This window comes from Thunnus albacares, chromosome 10, assembly GCF_914725855.1.
Source record: "Thunnus albacares chromosome 10, fThuAlb1.1, whole genome shotgun sequence".
In the NCBI taxonomy this organism is placed as follows: domain Eukaryota; kingdom Metazoa; phylum Chordata; class Actinopteri; order Scombriformes; family Scombridae; genus Thunnus; species Thunnus albacares.
The window spans coordinates 27,407,496-27,424,947 of NC_058115.1; the positions used below are offsets into that span (position 1 = coordinate 27,407,496).

The window sequence follows — 17,452 nt, forward strand, 5'->3', positions numbered from 1 at the left end:
GTTTCAATCTTCTTGCCATTTTGTGAAATAACATATTTGCGTTTTGGTGGAGAACTATTTCTTTAAGCCCACAGTCCCTCAAGTAAAATCAACAAAAGCCACTGCCTCTCAGAGCCAATCCTATATTTTGGGTGTTGTTTCTGCCAAATCTGCAAAATACGACATAGTCAACAATTTATGTGTTTTTCTTTGTTTCTGTCAACAAGCCAAAATGGAGACCTTCACTACTTTACCAACCAAGTAGCAGAAGATTAGAAGAGAACTTCCAAATGATGTTTGTCATCTGCCACAGAGGATGGTGGAGTAGGCAGGCTTAGCAGCCAGCATTTAGCTGGTGGTAATTTTCCACCCTGCTCAAGTCTCTTGCTAACAGATATTTTTGTTATTTCACTTTTTCTAAGTTGAAAAAGTCTTCTTAATTTACTTTAATTTCCTCATTCCTGTAGGTCATAAGTAACCTAAATACAGTCCTATGTGGTTCAACGGGTCGGGCATAGCACCAACACTGCCCAGGGCTAAGCATTGTGTCCCATGGGGGTACCTATAGTAAAACTGCATAGATGAAAGCATCCCTGATATCATATTCAGTACATTATGTAGGTCATTTTCCTTCACTCCAGTAAAAATATACCACCAGAAAAGAGTGAACAGCTTATGGATAACCTTACATGTTGTCAAAATCGCAAACACTTTTTTAGCGAGCATCCTGGTGCAGAAATTACATTCAGACATAATTTTGCAGAAACTTGCTTCTAATGTACATACTGTGGGTGTATTAAATTACATTTTTATCTTAACATTTTTAGTGCCCATCACAGTGGGAATCAGACTCAATTAAATCAAATCCCACAGGGCACAGAGACCTCGCTTAAAGTACATCACAAAGGTTACGATGCAAGACATACAACATCCAGTGGACCACACACATCTTTCATTAGAAAATGTTCATATGGGTTCTTACCTTTGTAGAAGCACTCCTCACTGTGCATGATGGTAATCCTGTGTCCTCTAAGACAAGAGGCCCGGTGGAGCTCACAATGGTTCTGGTACAGCTTCCCATCCGAACCACACACGGGTTTATAGTGCGGTTTACAGTGATCCAAGCACTTACACTCCCCTTGGCCAGTCTCATGGTTGACCACACAGTGACGCCCCAAGCCACAGTACTTATGTTCACATGGACCTGGATAGCCATTGTGCCCCATAAAACCTGAGCAAATGCACAGAAAAAAAGAAAAGACAGGTTACTTTTTTTGTCTGACCACAATCTCGATCTATATGTGTATCTGCCAAAACAGATGGTAAGCCTGGGTTTAAGCTCCTGTCAGAGCCTGGATCTCATTTAGGCTTATTTAATGTCAGCCCTCTCCACCCTCAGGAATTCACCATCAATACTGGATTTTCTTGGCTGGATCACAGAGGCCAGCACTATTAACGCGGAAATCTGTGAATGAGTGTTGAAGTTACACCACTGGTCGTCCAATGGTGTAACTTCATCAGTCACCGCGGCTGAGTGTCGCCTCTTCTTGTATCCGTCGTTTCAAATGAAAAGCCATCTAGCATTACATACACAGTCCAGCCATACACTAGGTTTTGACCTAGTCTTATTCTCAACTCACAAAGTGTCAGTCAAATCCATAAATTCACAACAAAGTTCACAGTAAAGTGCCTTGAGTGGGAGTGATTAAAAAAGTCAGTTAATTTCAACCCAAAATGAAACACAAAACAAAACATCCCCTGTTCTGTCATTTCATATCTGCATGTGCAGAGACAATGCTGTAAGTATATTTTAATCAAATTACTCTGAAATTAACTAAGCTGTTTTATTGTTACAATTTGCACTAGAGAGAAACTGTCACAAACATAACAGTGTAAGAAAGAGACGGACAGTAATTTACAAAGATTCTGTCTGTATGCTTGCATGTTGACATGATAAAAACTATGTTTATGCAAAAAAGCAGAATATAAATAGAAGTATAAATACCAATGTAAATATAAATATAAATTTGAGTGTAAATGAACTATGTGTGTGTATTAACAGGATATACTTATATGTGCAGTTAATAAAAAAAATAAAATCTATATACATCTACACAGTGCAGGATAAACAAAAACAGCGTACACAATATGAACTTGAATGAGATATGCAGGTGAAGTGGAGTTGGTATGTTTATATATATAAAATAATAATAATAACAATAATAGAAATAATATAACCTTGCCCTCTTTCACTGTGTTTTTCATGGTTTATGTCATATGGACAATAGATGCACTGCCTGACAAAAGCCTGATTTTATTTAAAGTATGCTAGTGGTTTTATTAATGTTATTCATTTGCAGAAAACAGCCATACAATCATAAAGTCTATAACACAACATAACAGCTGGGGAGCAAAGCATCTAGAGGATGATACATACAGAGTTAGCATTATTCGATGAGCAGAGCAAAGGTTCATAAGCTTTGTGTCGGGACCCCTTAAGGGATCACAAGATAAATCTGTTTGAAAAATGATCAAAAGATAAGAATTTTAAAAAAATGCTACACAAAATTAAGCTTATATTTTTCAGATTTCTCTCCAATCCTTGATTTTTCCCTTGAGCAATATTGGATTATTTTAAGGCTGCAACAAATTATCTAATCTGGCAATATTTTTTTTCAATTTATCGATTCATTTCTTTGTTAATGAAATGTCAGAAAATTACATTGCACCCTAAGAAAACAACAAGCAGTGGGCATGTATGTTAAGTTATAGTGTACTGAGCTCTCTCTTCCACAATAGAACAATATCCAGAACAATTTCCTAAAATCCAAGTTGACGTTAACAAATGTCTTTTTTTTGTCCAATCAATACTCCAGAATGCAGAAAGTCTCATTTACTATGATATATGACAAAGAAAAGGAGCAACTCCTCACAATTTAGAAGATGACACTAGTGAATAATTGGCTGGAAAAATGATTAGGAGATTAATAAAGTAGTTGCCGATTAATTTTCATTCAGTCAATAATTTTACCTCTTCAGACATCTAAAAATCATTCAATCAACACAATCTGAGAAAATCTTTAGCTCAAAGTCTTCGGTTGAATTGCTCACAGCTCATCAACAAGCTGTGAAAAGGGGTCACAACTAGCCATTACTTCATTTTAAATTCATTTTCAAATGCCAAAAAGGTTGGAAAACACTGTTAAAGAGTCCATTTATACCCTCCAATGCCCAGTGTGACTTCATGTGGCACAACACTCCACAGATGACTAGAGAAGAGGGAGGAGTTCAGGTTTTGCAGTACCCCATACTTTCTTACACAAAGTGACCCTCATAATGACCAAGGCTAAAACATCATTGAGTATTAATTTGATCCAAGCGCTGAGGAGTTGAGGGATTGAAATGAAATGAAAAGCAAATTAAATGTAGGGAAAACGTCCTTGAGCAAGACACTTATTCCCTGTAGGCTTCAGGGGTACAGTTCTACAGCAAAACCTGAACTCTGACCACTGTACGGAGGAGGCAAGCAAGAGGAGAATTTCCCTATAGGGATTAGAGGAAAAGCAGGAAAAAAGGCAATAACAAAGCCAAATATTGCAGCTTGTATGGTGTTAATACAACATGAGAGGAGAGGTAGTGCACAAATTCTGGTATCTACTGCAGGACTGTGTGGATGATGGCTTCATTTACAAAAAGTTTCATAAGAACAATATTTTGCTTCAAGAAATGATTAGTGAAATTTCCTCGGGGGGACAGGATTCTGTCGTGGTCTGCCATTTCAACCTGTATGAACACTAACAAGTCTTGACAGGCCACATATCAGTCTGTACAGTATTCCATGAACCACATCAAATATATCAGCTTTCTAATAGCAGCTTGCTCACTCTTAGATTGCCCTTTGGAATAGTCCTCAAGGGGTGGAGGGGTATGATGAGCAGTAAAAAAAGGGGAAAAAAAATTTCACAACCATCAGAGCGAATTCCTCTCAAGGCTGCACTGTTACACAAAGTTATAGACACAAGGGACGACTGGCAGTGACTACACAAAATGATTATAGGCTTGTCCACTGCTTGCTCTATTTGTGAAAAGGTCACTGTATTTAGAAGTATTAGTGTACTGTTCTTTAGAAAGCTACCAAACTAATGAGATTACAATGAAAACATATCTTTTGGTTTTTAATTAAAAGACAGGCTGTACATTTTAATGGATACAATGAAAGCTAAAATGTAGAGACCACAACCTCACTCCAGCACAGTGGTTAATGAATGAAAGCTCTAACAGACTCTGCAGCGCCATAGCAAACATCCTCATGAAACAGTCTTGTGATAACACACTCTGTTCATATTATGTAAGCAACATACATTTTATTATAATGAAAGGAACACAGAAGACAGAAGTTTAGAAACAATCAACAACACTGTAAGAAATCAGGGTGACATTCGGCCTTTTGGCTTGGCTTAAATCCCACTGTTAAGTTTTCATTTAGCAATTTTTTATTTAACCATGTCCACAGCCTTAGCTTACATCTACATTAACCAACGTTTTTGATATTGTTAATACTAAATCATTAAATTCTCATGTAATTTGAGGGTAGTTTCTCATAGCCCCAAAACCATGGAGCATTATCATTTAACTTTACAGCTGAACTGAGCCTTTTAGACTCCTTTGGCTCACCTTTTTGGTTATACATTTTTGTTTACAACCTGCTCATTTAGTTTAAGCTGTTTCCAGCAAGAAAAGGTCTGAAAAACACACTATGCTCTGCTAACTACCCAGCTACCCAATAAATGGCAGGGTTACTTAGCAACTACCTCAAGAATCTAAACGTTAATCAGTTGGTCAGAAACATGATGATAATGTTACTCCATGTGTGCTAAATGTGTAAGTAGGCAATGGTTTGCCTGCACTTCAGCCATATTACAACTTAGTAAGCTGGTGCTATGAAGGTGGCTATGTATACATCAGCTTGTTTTGATTTCTTTCTGTCACCTACTGCTCAAAAATTGGTTAATAGTAACTGAATTAATAATGCCATTTCCTAAACCACATTAGCAAAATTCTTCATATGATGAATATGAAAATGATGGCTTAAATCTGTGATCTTTTCATTCATATCATTCTTTCAGGAATTTAACCAGAAGGCTCAGAGGTCACTGTGTCATTGTAACTCATAACTTTAAGTTACCTTACTTCTAATATATAAGAAGGTAACATGGTCTGGGTTAAATATTTTATTCAGTCAATGTTGGCTTGAAGCGTGAGATAGGATGTGAACCCTTCTCTCTGGTGCTCAAATCATCTTCTTTGCAAACTTGGCAATCCGCATCAAAGTCCTCCTTCACTGCCAAATAATGTCACAATACAGCACTTGCATTGGAACAAAACATTGCCACTGATCATATTCCATGTGGAATTGCAAAAACATTAGCAGAAACAAATTAGTTGCATGATCATAATCATTTGTAGAAGAACATCTTACATAGCATACAGACTGGGATCCCTTAACTTCACTCTCACACTGCACACAGTCTATGTTTCACTACTGACCAATAAATATTGACTAGAGGGTGGAACTTCACTGCATTAATTACAATCTATAATGCATTTGGCTTTGAGCGGCATGGTTTCTTGATATATAAACTTACACAAAAAGAAAGATGTACACTCAGTGTTCACAGATAGTCTAAGCAGATGGTTATATTAATTCACTGCTTCTGAGCTCAAATTTATTATGTCTGCATTCAAAACCAAATTCCAAACAATCAGCACTTGTTACTTTTGCACTGTCTCTTTCTGCAGAACCTTGTGTAATCCTGTTACCAGCTAAAAGCCACATAAATACAGGGTTTGGTTTTAGGTAAAAATCAATATGACTGCAAGTATTTAAAGACAATGACACTAAATACTTAAAATACAGTATAATTTGAAAGCTTCCTGGGCACCACTGAGAAATCATTAGATCCTGACAATTCACTTTTGACAGCTGTAGTTTTCTATTAAAATGTATTCAATAGTGTCTGAAGCTCAGTTTTGCAGTTGGGTGTCAGGGTAAACAAACAGACTTAAAGTGTTAAGCTGCATTCTCATCCCTAACATCTCCCCACACACAGTCCTGCATTATCCTCTAGCCGTCACAGAGGATTTAGACGAGATACAAGTGTGTACACTGTGACCTGATTGGAGACAGTCAATTTGCTAGTTTATTAATTCCCTGCGGTGCCCTGGCACAATGATTATTCAGTGAATTTGTGTCACACAGCCAGGCATCCTCTGCCACCAGCAGGGTCAGCGAAGGGCGCAGTCATTTGTTATCAGTATGCACACCCAACAGTCTGGTCATCAGCTGACATCAGAGACAAATGAGGAATTGTGCACAGCCATTCATTTATTGATGACCTGTTTCTTTTTCTGAGTGTGGACAGAAATACATGATGCTCTGTGTTCAGTGTGAACCTGAGGCTTGTTATGAGAATTTTTAACTGAATTCGTGCACCTAAAAACATGTACTGGGACACTAGATCATGGTAAGGGTGGAGGCGATGTTATTTTGTGTCTTGCTCAAGGACTGCAAAATAGAGGTATGCTGTGAATGTGGTTGGTGGGTTTGCAATCTACTGAGCTCATTTGCTGTTTATTTTATTACAAGAAGTGATAAAAAATGATATATTACAGTATGACATTTTCTGATTGTTTTTTCTAATACAATATGGTATGTGATATTATGGTGTGATGTTGTGTAATTCTGTTCTGTACAAGGGACAAGACTTTCCAAAGTAGATTAATAATATCCTTTAAAGAAATTGGAAATTGTTAGATACATTTTAAAAAGATAAACTTTTTTTCCCCAGGTTGGAGGAAGTCCAGGGCATTGCAGCAACACAAGGATTAAAAAATAATAATAATGAATAACCAGACTACTTGTATATGAAAAGGGTCGCTCATAGTGATGAACCCATAGAGAATTATCACTCGACTCTGCAGTTCCCCTCAGGTCTACAAAGCTTTATGTGTCTTTAAGCTGATAGTTTGGTTTTCTGGCTCAAAACTTTATTGTATTGGTTAACTGTCATTGCTCTCAGTGTTGTGTTCAGCCATAACAGGCAATGGTTTTCAGTGAAAAAGCTCTAAAAACTACACTAAACAGCAGACAAAGTTAGCGTCTATCTGGTGAAGATAATGGGACATTTACCAGCTAAAGAGCCAGATATTTCCCCCAAGAGTTAGTAAATACCAAAAACAGACCTAAAAAAAATTCGGATCTAGTAATTTATAAATGGCCTATTCTTCTTGAATAAAGTTATAATAAGACAGGATAAGAATATATAAATACAAATTATAATTTACATTACCGCTGCAAATTCTTCATTTTTAAGATCTATGATAATAATAAAAAAAAATCTTTAAACTGGCTCAGTTTTGAAGTTGATAAAGCCGATCACTAAAGTATCTTAATCAGAAAAAAAAAAAAAATCAGAGAACAGCCTTAGATGCAAAGAAAATTCCTCAGAATTATCATTAAAAATGGAGTAGACAGAAAATGCGTCCTGTTCAGTTAAAATGTTAACCTTTAGTCAGAGCATGTAGGCAACACCAAGGTCCCGACATATGCAACTCCAGTGTGCATCATTTGAAGGGCATCATCCCTTGATGCATGCATAATGAGGTGAACACTGTAGGATAACAGATGTACTTGGACATGGCCGACATAATCAGATTGTCATTGCAGATGGATCAAAGCTTCACTATCACAGCAAAAGACAAGCCTGAAAAAAACCCAAAGTGGTATAATGGAAACTGCCTTCACAAATGGGTAACATCCTGATCTCTTTGTAAAGCATTTCGGCAGCCTTCTAACATCTCTAGTGCATCTCAAGTTGAATCTAAATGCTACTATCTATTTAAGCAATATGTCTCAATTTTTTGAAGCACATTCACTCTTGGACATGCAACTCTTTTTCAACAGTCTATACTGCATTTCCTATTTCTGGCATGCTTTTTTCTTCTCTTCCTAAACTAAGAGTTTCCGTCTTGTACCCATCTGATGTTTTCCATTACAGCAGCTCAGGGTCCTGAGGGAGAGAGCAGAGTGTGGTAAACAACAGTCAGAGGCTCTAAGCTCACTCGGTGCACTGAGTTAAACTGGCCCACTAGGCCCATGAACAAGAACAAGGGGATGCAAATCTGAATAAACAACTACTAAAACAATACTAAAACTTTACATGGCACATAAACAATGTCACATTCTCTAACACCAGCTGACACTTTGCTCAATTAAGTTCTTTGAAAGTCTTGGCAGATGTTGAGCAAGTACAAAAGGCTTGGTGGAGAGCAGCAGATACTGGAACATACAAGAATCTACAGTAGCAGCAGCAGCTAAGAGTATTTTTAGCCAACCTGTTGTCATGCAAAAAGTAAAGGGAAAAAATAATGTATTTATGGATAAAGGTCTGACATCATTGAATTTGCCATTACCCAGAGTTTTCTCCCTGAGGACTGGCTGGCAGCAAGAAAGGCCGCACCAGGCGTGAAGGGGCTAGTTACCTATTCAACATGTCCTTAAAGCACCTGCTACATGGACTCCCTAAATCAACTACAAGCAGAACAAGAACGAAACAGCCTGGAATGAATGAAATACCAAGCAGAAACACACCAGAGGAACGCCAGAAAATCCAAAGCCAAGTGGCCAAAAGCCACAAGGATGCATGGAGACGCCTCAACCAGAGGTTGCAAATCACCCTCCAGAACACACTAAGAGGGAGCACAACCTCCAAACTGAACATCTTCAGTCACATCATCTACAAGGAAGGCAAAGAGAGATTTGGAGACACTGCAGACCACCAAGTAGAAGCTGGAGGAATACATCAAAGACCAGCTCAGTGACAGCCAAAGGGAAAGGTCCCTTGGATCAACAGGGCATGTACCTCACCCACCAGAGCCCTCCTCCCTGTTTGATACCACTCCCCCCAAATGGTCTGAAGTCAAACAGGTGGTAGAGTGAGAGCTGCATCAGCACCCAGACCAAACGGTGTACCCTATAGGGTATACAACTGCCTCAGGAAGCTTCTGTGGAAGCTGATGGGTGTTGCCTGGAAAACCCAGTCCATCCCATCAGCATTAAACTGAACTGTCACAACCTTCATCCCAAAGGAGAAAGTCTCCCACAACATCAGTCAATTCAGAGGCATCGCCATGCTAAATGTGGAAGGGAGGATATTCTTTTTGGTGGTGTCAAAGTGCACGACCAGCTACCTCCTGGCAAACAACTACATCGATACCAATTGTCAGAAGGCGGGCATTCCAGGAAATCCTGGGTGCGTGGAGCACTTGGCCATGATTTGGGAACAAATCCAGACAGCCAACTGCAACACATCAGATCTCCATGTAATCTGGTTGGAACAAATGCCTACGAGTCTGTTCCCCACCAGCTCATCACTTTCACTCTCAACTTCCATATGAGCAAGATTGACCAAAGCTTCCTACCAGGGAAATTCAAGGTCTGGTGTTACCAGTTCACCTTAAACCAACATCTGATTTCACCCCTGAAGTTGTGTGACATCATCTCAACAACAACGCTGAAGATGCACTCAAAAGCAAACAGCTACATCCATAAATGGCTGGGCCTTTCTCGATGTCTTTCCAACACAGCACTGTTTGGGAGAAACACTCTGAAACTTCCATTGAAATCTATTAGCTTGAGCTACAAACAGAAGAAGGTGAGGCTTGTGTTCAAGCTGAGCGACTCACCTGATCTGTCTTTCCAAAACATAAAGGCCAAAGTTCATACAGGATACAAGTGGAATGTGATGCAGACAGTACAGCCAGATATCATGCTCCAGTCCACCTCTACTAGGACAGTCATTATAGCTGAATTGACTATTCCGTAGGAAGAGAGAATAGAGGCTGCCTTCGAGAGAGAGAAGGTAAGTACACAGAGCAGGCAGCTGAATGCTCACAAGCAGGGTGGAGGGTGTTCACCTATCTAGTAGACGTTGGTTGCAGAGGCCACACTGGAACATCCACCCAGCTGTTCCTGAAGTCTCTTGGGATAACAGGCTCTGAGCTGAGGAAGGCTCTCAAAGACTTGGTGGAGGAGGCAGAACAAGGAGCCTCTGGCTCTGGCTCTGGAGGAAGGACAAGGCTTAGGCAAAGAAAGGATCCTAGGGCTGGCTGCAAGGGGCAGTAGGGAGACATCCCTGCCACTGCTCCACCATCTTGAGATGTTCTGAGATTAAAGGAGCAAACATCAGTGAAGGGTGGCTCCTGGCTGATGGCCCTGCAGTCGGCACCATGGCATCATTGGAGGTGTGACAGACAGAAATGCCTAGCAGGTGGACTGTGCTTACATCTGACCATCATAAGTGTCTCATGAACAGTGAGCTCCTGTATGTCACCAATTTGGTGACAATGAATTATCTTTTATGGAGGAACAAGTTTAATAGCCCAAAGTATGATTCATTTTCAGTCAGCTAGATTTATAGGTATGCACAGTCTTATGGATTGTATTTTATATTTTAGGTGCTTATACTTGCAATAGGTGAACAAATAGTGGTTCAGTTTTTCTTAGGGACACTTTGACCATAGGACAGCTTTTTTAAATAAGTGGATATTCTACTATAAACGGCCTGTCATAAAAATACAGAAAATTTCAGTTCATAACTTAAAACTCTTTCTATAGGACATACTTTATGAGCTGCAGTGGTTAGACTGTAGACGGTAAACAGAGCGCAAAGAAATGCTCAAACATCTCAGCTCTCGACACAGAGACAAAGATACTCAGCTAATGGCTTAACGGACAGGTTTTGGATGTTTTTTGGAAGACAGATATCCATCAATGTCCATGTGCATTCACTGTGGTTTTACAGACCTGCAGGTTGTTCTCTCATTCAACAGCAGCAGCTTTTTTTCCTGTAGCCTTTTTTGGGTTTTATTTGTTTGTTTTTCCTTTTCGGCTACATCTTCAATATAAGCTCATTTTAGAAAATGAAAGAAATACATATAACATATTAACTTTTTTAATTGTATTCATTGTTTATTTTTAGCAAAATTATTTATCTATGCCATGACAGAAAATTTCCTTTGAAGGCACGTTGTGGTCTAAAAAAGTTTGGGAACCATTGCTGTAGAGTTTGTTAACTGTCCCTTTCTCACTTTAATTTATTTAAAAATGACAAATAATTCATTCTGTTTTGTTTGACTCTGTGTAATTATCCTTGGGGTATCAATGCAAAGCTGTGCCCAAAAAAACTGCTCTGCCAAAGGATGCACTCAACCAAAAATATTAAGCTTGAAGCAATTTCTCTGACTTCCACATTTTACTTTGTGAGGAAGGTTGGGAGTTTACTCAAATAGCTACTGCCACGTTTGAAACTATATAGTTCCTGTGTCTAATGGAAAATAAACTAAGATTAAGTGTTTTCCATGTATAGAAGTGTAAATGTACATAATTATCGCTGTTTTTCACACTTCAGTGTCAATTTCGAAAGTTTCTCTGTTTTGAGACATGGAAACGTAGGAAGAAGAGTATTCTTGGCAAAGCTCCTCATCTGCTTAAAAATTGTTGTCTAGTGATAATAAGTGTCAGAAAGGCAAGCAAGTTGTAGCTGTTATCTTCGACTTTTCACATATCAAGTCAAAGACTCATTCTATTTTCGCCCCCAAGGTTAGACTGGCTGAAAGACTGGTATCCATCATACAGAGGTGTTGTGTTATCACCTACTGAAATGCACTTCCTCTACTTCCTCACTGTATGATAATTGCAGCACTGTGACAACACTTTTACTCCTGGTGGCATAAACAACTCATGAACATTTTATGAGAAGCTATTTGAGGCATAAGAGCTTTTTCAACCCTTTGGAGCCGAGTAACGCACTATGTTTAAAACATTGATGACTTCCCTTCCACCTCAATGAGTCTGCTCCATAGTCCTTCCTCTGAAATGCAAAGCACCAGTGAAGTGAAGGTGGGGGTGTTCACACTTTCTTTTTAGTCAATCACAACTCAACATGTGACTACAGAAAAACATATGAAATTATTTTGAACTTGAAAGTTGTGGCATGCTTGAACTGGATATTGTTTTGCTTGTAATTTGTGTTGCAATGTTTTTTCTTTTGCCGTTTTAGTTTTGTTTGTATTCATTGTTCTGTTATCTCTTGTTATATGCCAAATAAGTACTTAATATTTATTTATTCATACTTACTATATCAAAATCCTTTTTCTTCTCTCTTCCTGTAAAAAGTTTGATGACTCACTTTGAACTCAGTGGCGTGTACAAAAATGTATCCAACCAAATGTGATTTTTGGTGACTAGCTATCCACACCCATTATATAAATCCAAATTTGACTGCATGGGTGTAATAGTCATAGTGGTAGTAGCAAGCAGAGCAATACCTTAAGGGGATATCAGATATCAGAGGGCAAAAACTTTGTTCGTCTTATCCACAAAAATGTCTAATTTGGGTCTAATTTATTCATCTCCCACATCCTCCTCCTCCTTATCTAACAACATGGCTGATAGAGGTGTGTGTGGAGGCCAACAGTCCTCTGCTGCTCCATATCACATTGAATTTGCTTAACCTAGCCCACCTTTTAGCGGCCCAATCAAATCTGAGAGATTTGAGTTGACTGATTAATTTAAATGATTTAATTGTACACCATCCACATATTCTGATTCAATGGGAAATGTGTCACAGTACAGAAGCTAAAGACACTAACTTCTGTTTCACGGTGACTTTAATGAAATCAAATCTAGTCTGAATATACTTTAACAGAGGACAAATCCTTGGTATCACTAATAAAAGGAAGGTCCATCCCTTTGAAAGCTGAGCTCTGCAACCTGCTGTTCTGAAACCTTGCCAGCCTTACTCTGCATCTCTACTTTTCCAACTATAAAATATATAACACTCCCAGTGAAGAGAAAGTGTTGAACGTGTGCATTCACATTTTAGACACTTAACTGTTATATGGGATGACTGAACAGCAAAAATGCAATTTTTTCTTGATCAGTAAAAGCGGCTAGAGTAAAAAGTGTAAGGGTCAAAGGCACTACAGTATGTGCTGACAGGAGCAGCAGTAAAACATTTCAGTGTGCCTTAAATTATCATGCACAATGGAAAGGTGTCTGACAGTGATGCGCAGAAAGCATATAAGTTTACAGCATGGCTTGTTAACTGGTATTCTAACAAAATGTATCACTCTGTTATTCACATTTTATATGATAGTTTACTGATATTTTTATGAGCTGGAAACACCATTAAATCCTCAATATAACCAAGAGTGATACTGCCCCCATTTTGAGTGATATCCCTCCACCTTACCAAGTAGCTTATATGATAATTGTTCTAGGGAGGCCAGCTGACCAAGAGAAGTGTGCCACAAAGATGGTACTGGTGCAGATGAGGCTTTCCATTCTTTGACCAGAAGTTTCCGTCCTAACATAAGAGCAGTCTGGATCCAATCAGTGAGTAGTGGAGTCAAGCCACTTAATACAGAGGGGTCACCCAAAATGAACAGACTGAGGGAGAAAGGGATATCTATGCTGATAATTTTTTTCACAATGATATGTATAGCAGACCAGAACTCCTGAATTTTTTTTCCTGAACTCCAAAGCATGTGTACTAAAGTACCATCTTTGTCGAGACACCTTCAGCACTATGAGCTGTCAACCAAACTCACTTTATGTATATCCACTTTTGAGTGTATTAAATTTTTAAACAAGACAGGAACATTTTCAGTACAGGTAAAGGAGAAAGATACGGGATAGGGGGTGTTGACTACTGAACATCCATCTTGTAGCTCCATTACAAACACAACTGACAGCACATGAATAGACTGTGGTGGTTGCAAAATCTTACAGAGCACCCAACTCAAGTCCCGTCCAATTTATACATAAATTGCTGTCTGACACATTCATCACAAACCACTTTGCAGAATACAAAGGGTATACTGTAAATACAAATTAAAACTATAGGAATAAACTGCATGATGGTGCCAGCTTGTCAGTGGTTCAGCATGATATTAATACCCAAATTATGGCTGTCCTCGCCAATGCCTATGAAAAACTCAGAAAAACCACTATGGACTTAATAGTTCATTATTTTACAACTTAACAATCATAGCGGATTAATAAGGCTTCTTTGACATTGAGTCACAGAAAAAAAGGCTCTTCACTGTAGATGTCAAAAAACATTGTTTCAAATAAAAACATCAAATCTTTGTTTTCACTTGACTCTAGGACATAAATTACACTCATTAATCTCTCAAGGGTGGATTCTGATGCTGTATAATGATTTATTTCTATTTATACTAATTGCTTTTGTGGTTCAAATACTGTACAGTGAAACATGTTAACTTGTGGAGATTATCCTGTAGAGCAAGATGTGTGCATATGTACTTTATACTACTAGAGGTGTGCCCAAATACAAATACATCATTCTGCGAAGCACAAATAGTGAGGTTTTTTATGAATATTTGTTTCATACAAATATTTTAAAAATTATTTGTTTTCGGGAAGAAAAAAAAACATGTCAAATACCAGCGCGCAGGTCAGTTACATCGCTATCTCAGTTCAGCAGGTCTCAACAAGGAGAGTCACATCCACCTGCTACATGATGCACATTTCCTAATTTGGACATCATTCCCAGAGTTGGGGGTGCTCACCAGAGATAAAGCTGAGCTACAGGCATAAGCAAAGTGCTCCCAAGGGACTCTCTATAACCTGTTGTTCTCCCTCCCTAAGGTTGTAAAAAATAGGCAATAAATGTTAAGTGCAAAGCAATAATCTTCTTTGAAGTTCTTCCCTACATATTGCACAGTGTGCTGTCTCTGTGTTATGGGTGTATAAATAGATAGAGGTCTGTCTGCAATGAGGCGATGAGTTTTAGCTCAGTAGTCAGTGCAGTCATCTATGATCTGGGAGACTCCAGTTCAAGACCCAGTGTGGGGACCTCCTTCGTAAGGCAGTTTATTCATGAACACTTATTGCAACACCTTGATTTTCTAAAATCAAAAGTGTAATAAAAACAAAAACTTTTTTCAAATACAAATACAAATAATTTTGCTGCCTCAACAAATACAGATACAAATACTGGGCCCCCTGCACATCCCTATATACTACAAAGATTATTGTTCAGTTTTCTTTCTACCAAAATCAAAGATAACTTCTAGTTTGGTCTACAAAAGAGGTAATCACCTGACTGAATTAAATTAACAAGTTACCAACAAGACAGAGAAAATAGCAACACAGCAACACAACAACCAAGCTGAAGCAAATTTGTAATACACCCGAATAGCATTTAGAGCAAGAAGATAGACAGAATTATCAAATCAAAAATGCCATAAATTACATTCTGCCTCTTACCTGCAATGTTAGTCAGTGTTGCTTTCTTTTTCATGAACATGATCTTTCCCTAGCATTAATTGTGATGTCATGTGATGACAACAAAGACAACTCCATGACAACTGAGCCAACTTGAATTTGCTGAAGAATTATTAAATTTATTTGTTTATTTATTTATAGGGGACAATGAACATACATCACCATTTGAAATCTTAACAACATGATACAGCTGAGTTAAGATTACTTTGTCTAACATATATTTTTTGTTGCCTAAACTTTACAGGAAACAAGTCATATGGGTCATTTTGAAAGGCACTGGTTAGGGTTGTGTCCTGCTTGGCAAAATAACCAGTTAAAACTTTTTTTATCTCTCCTTGCTCGTTTATATTAGCAAAGATCGTAGAAAACATTTCTGTAACATTAGCAGGCTTCTCATTTTTAGCCGACACTAACTGTCACTTTCAATGATTAATGTTGATTCTGTAAGTAACATGACAAACAGGCAACATGAAAATGTATGGCTGTTGTCTGGCTAATGTGCTTACACAAGCTAGTGTCTGCTCTAGGCCAAAGAATGTTTTTTAGTGAAAGAAATTTCAGTATGTACCAACACTCTACAAACTGTGGACTGTGTTTTTGCAATTCAATAACACAAACAGAGTGGTGAGTCTTCTCTGGTCAAACCATCAGCTGATTTTGTCATGTCAATTTTAGGAGTTGGAATCAACCAGTTTATTCACATCATATCAATATTTTAAACTAACCAACTTAATAGTTCTACATCAACACCTCCAGTATGCTACAAGGCTGTGAAGGGCATTAGGCCGCCACTCAGACTTATAGTGTTTCTGCCTTCCCAGCCAATGTAATGTGATAACATGTCTTAATTAAATCTTTGACTTTTAGTTATTTCTAACTTCAGTTACTTACAAATATTGAAAGCTGAACCTTAGATTTCATAATCTATTTGACGTTAAAATAAAGTCTATCTGTCTACCCATTCCATTCTTAGTATGAAAAATACAATTTCCATTTTTGATTCAATAATTCTGTACACCCAGTTGCTGCGCTAGATGTTATTTCTTATTACTTTGAAGCTTGAGAAGGCAAAATGTGGCTGATACATTAGCTAATGGAATAAGATCTACACTGCATAGTCACTCTAATGCGCACCTGCTTACTGAGTTACTATACCTGTAACTTACTCCTTTCACGTTTTAAGGATAGTGAACTCAGCACTTACATGTGCCTCAGCATATGTTACACTATTTACATTTTTTCAATGTGCAATGCCTACCTAGACCTTACATAATGCACCCTGTAATGGATGTGAGATAAAATGCATCCCGTGTATTACCTCTGCTATCATTACAAAAAAAAAAAAAGAATACAAAAATATATTCAGCTGCAGTAACAAGACCAAAAGAAATGTGTTATTTCCACCTTATTAAAGTATGTGTGTGTTTGTTGGGCACTGGCTGAGTGCATGTGTGAGAGAGTGAATATGAGAGCACCTGGCAGCCACTTGGCAACTTTCCGTCCCATTTCATTCCCTCGCCTAATGACTGAACGTGAGCCTGGCTCCTCTCTCATTCTGTCCACATCAGGATGCAGCACTGAGAACGTTTCCACCAACAACCCCATTTATCAGAGATTGCCGACTAATTGTGAGTACCCCACGGTACTCCCATTACTACTTCACATTACAGGGAGCTGTCTGGTTGGTTGGCAGATAGCAGAAAGGTGTGTAGTTTGTCTTTCCATAACTGATATTTCGGAGTTTGCTTTCTGTGCTGTAATGGTTTTAAGATGATTGTGTGAATGTGTCATTTATCTATATCTAAGGACCAAATGTTAGAAAACAAAAATGAGGAATCTCCTACAAAGAGAAAAGACTTTAAAGAATAGATAAATACATGGTTATCTTTTGGTTAGTATGGAGGTTTAGGAGACTTGAAGCCTTTGGTTTTTAGTTAAATATAGTTTAAAAATAAGAGACAGAAGCTACTCTGTTGGGTATGCATAGCCTCAAGTTTTCTTTTTTCCACCGATTAAGTTAGGGTAAGCATTGGTTCAAGTTTACAGCGAGGATGTGGAGTTTAGGACTAGAATAAGGATCACATTTGTTAAAGGAATAGA

General features: G+C 38.2%; 1 protein-coding gene across 2 annotated transcripts in view; it reads right to left on the reverse strand.

Moving 5' to 3' along the window:
- fstl5 (follistatin-like 5) overlaps window positions 1-17,452 on the reverse strand; it is a 176,428-nt gene that overhangs the window by 117,571 nt on the left and 41,405 nt on the right. For both annotated transcript variants that reach the window (XM_044364657.1, XM_044364656.1), the window contains exon 4: window positions 962-1,210. In XM_044364657.1, the coding sequence (XP_044220592.1) occupies window positions 962-1,210 (249 nt within the window). The remainder of the gene's footprint in view (window positions 1-961; window positions 1,211-17,452) is intronic.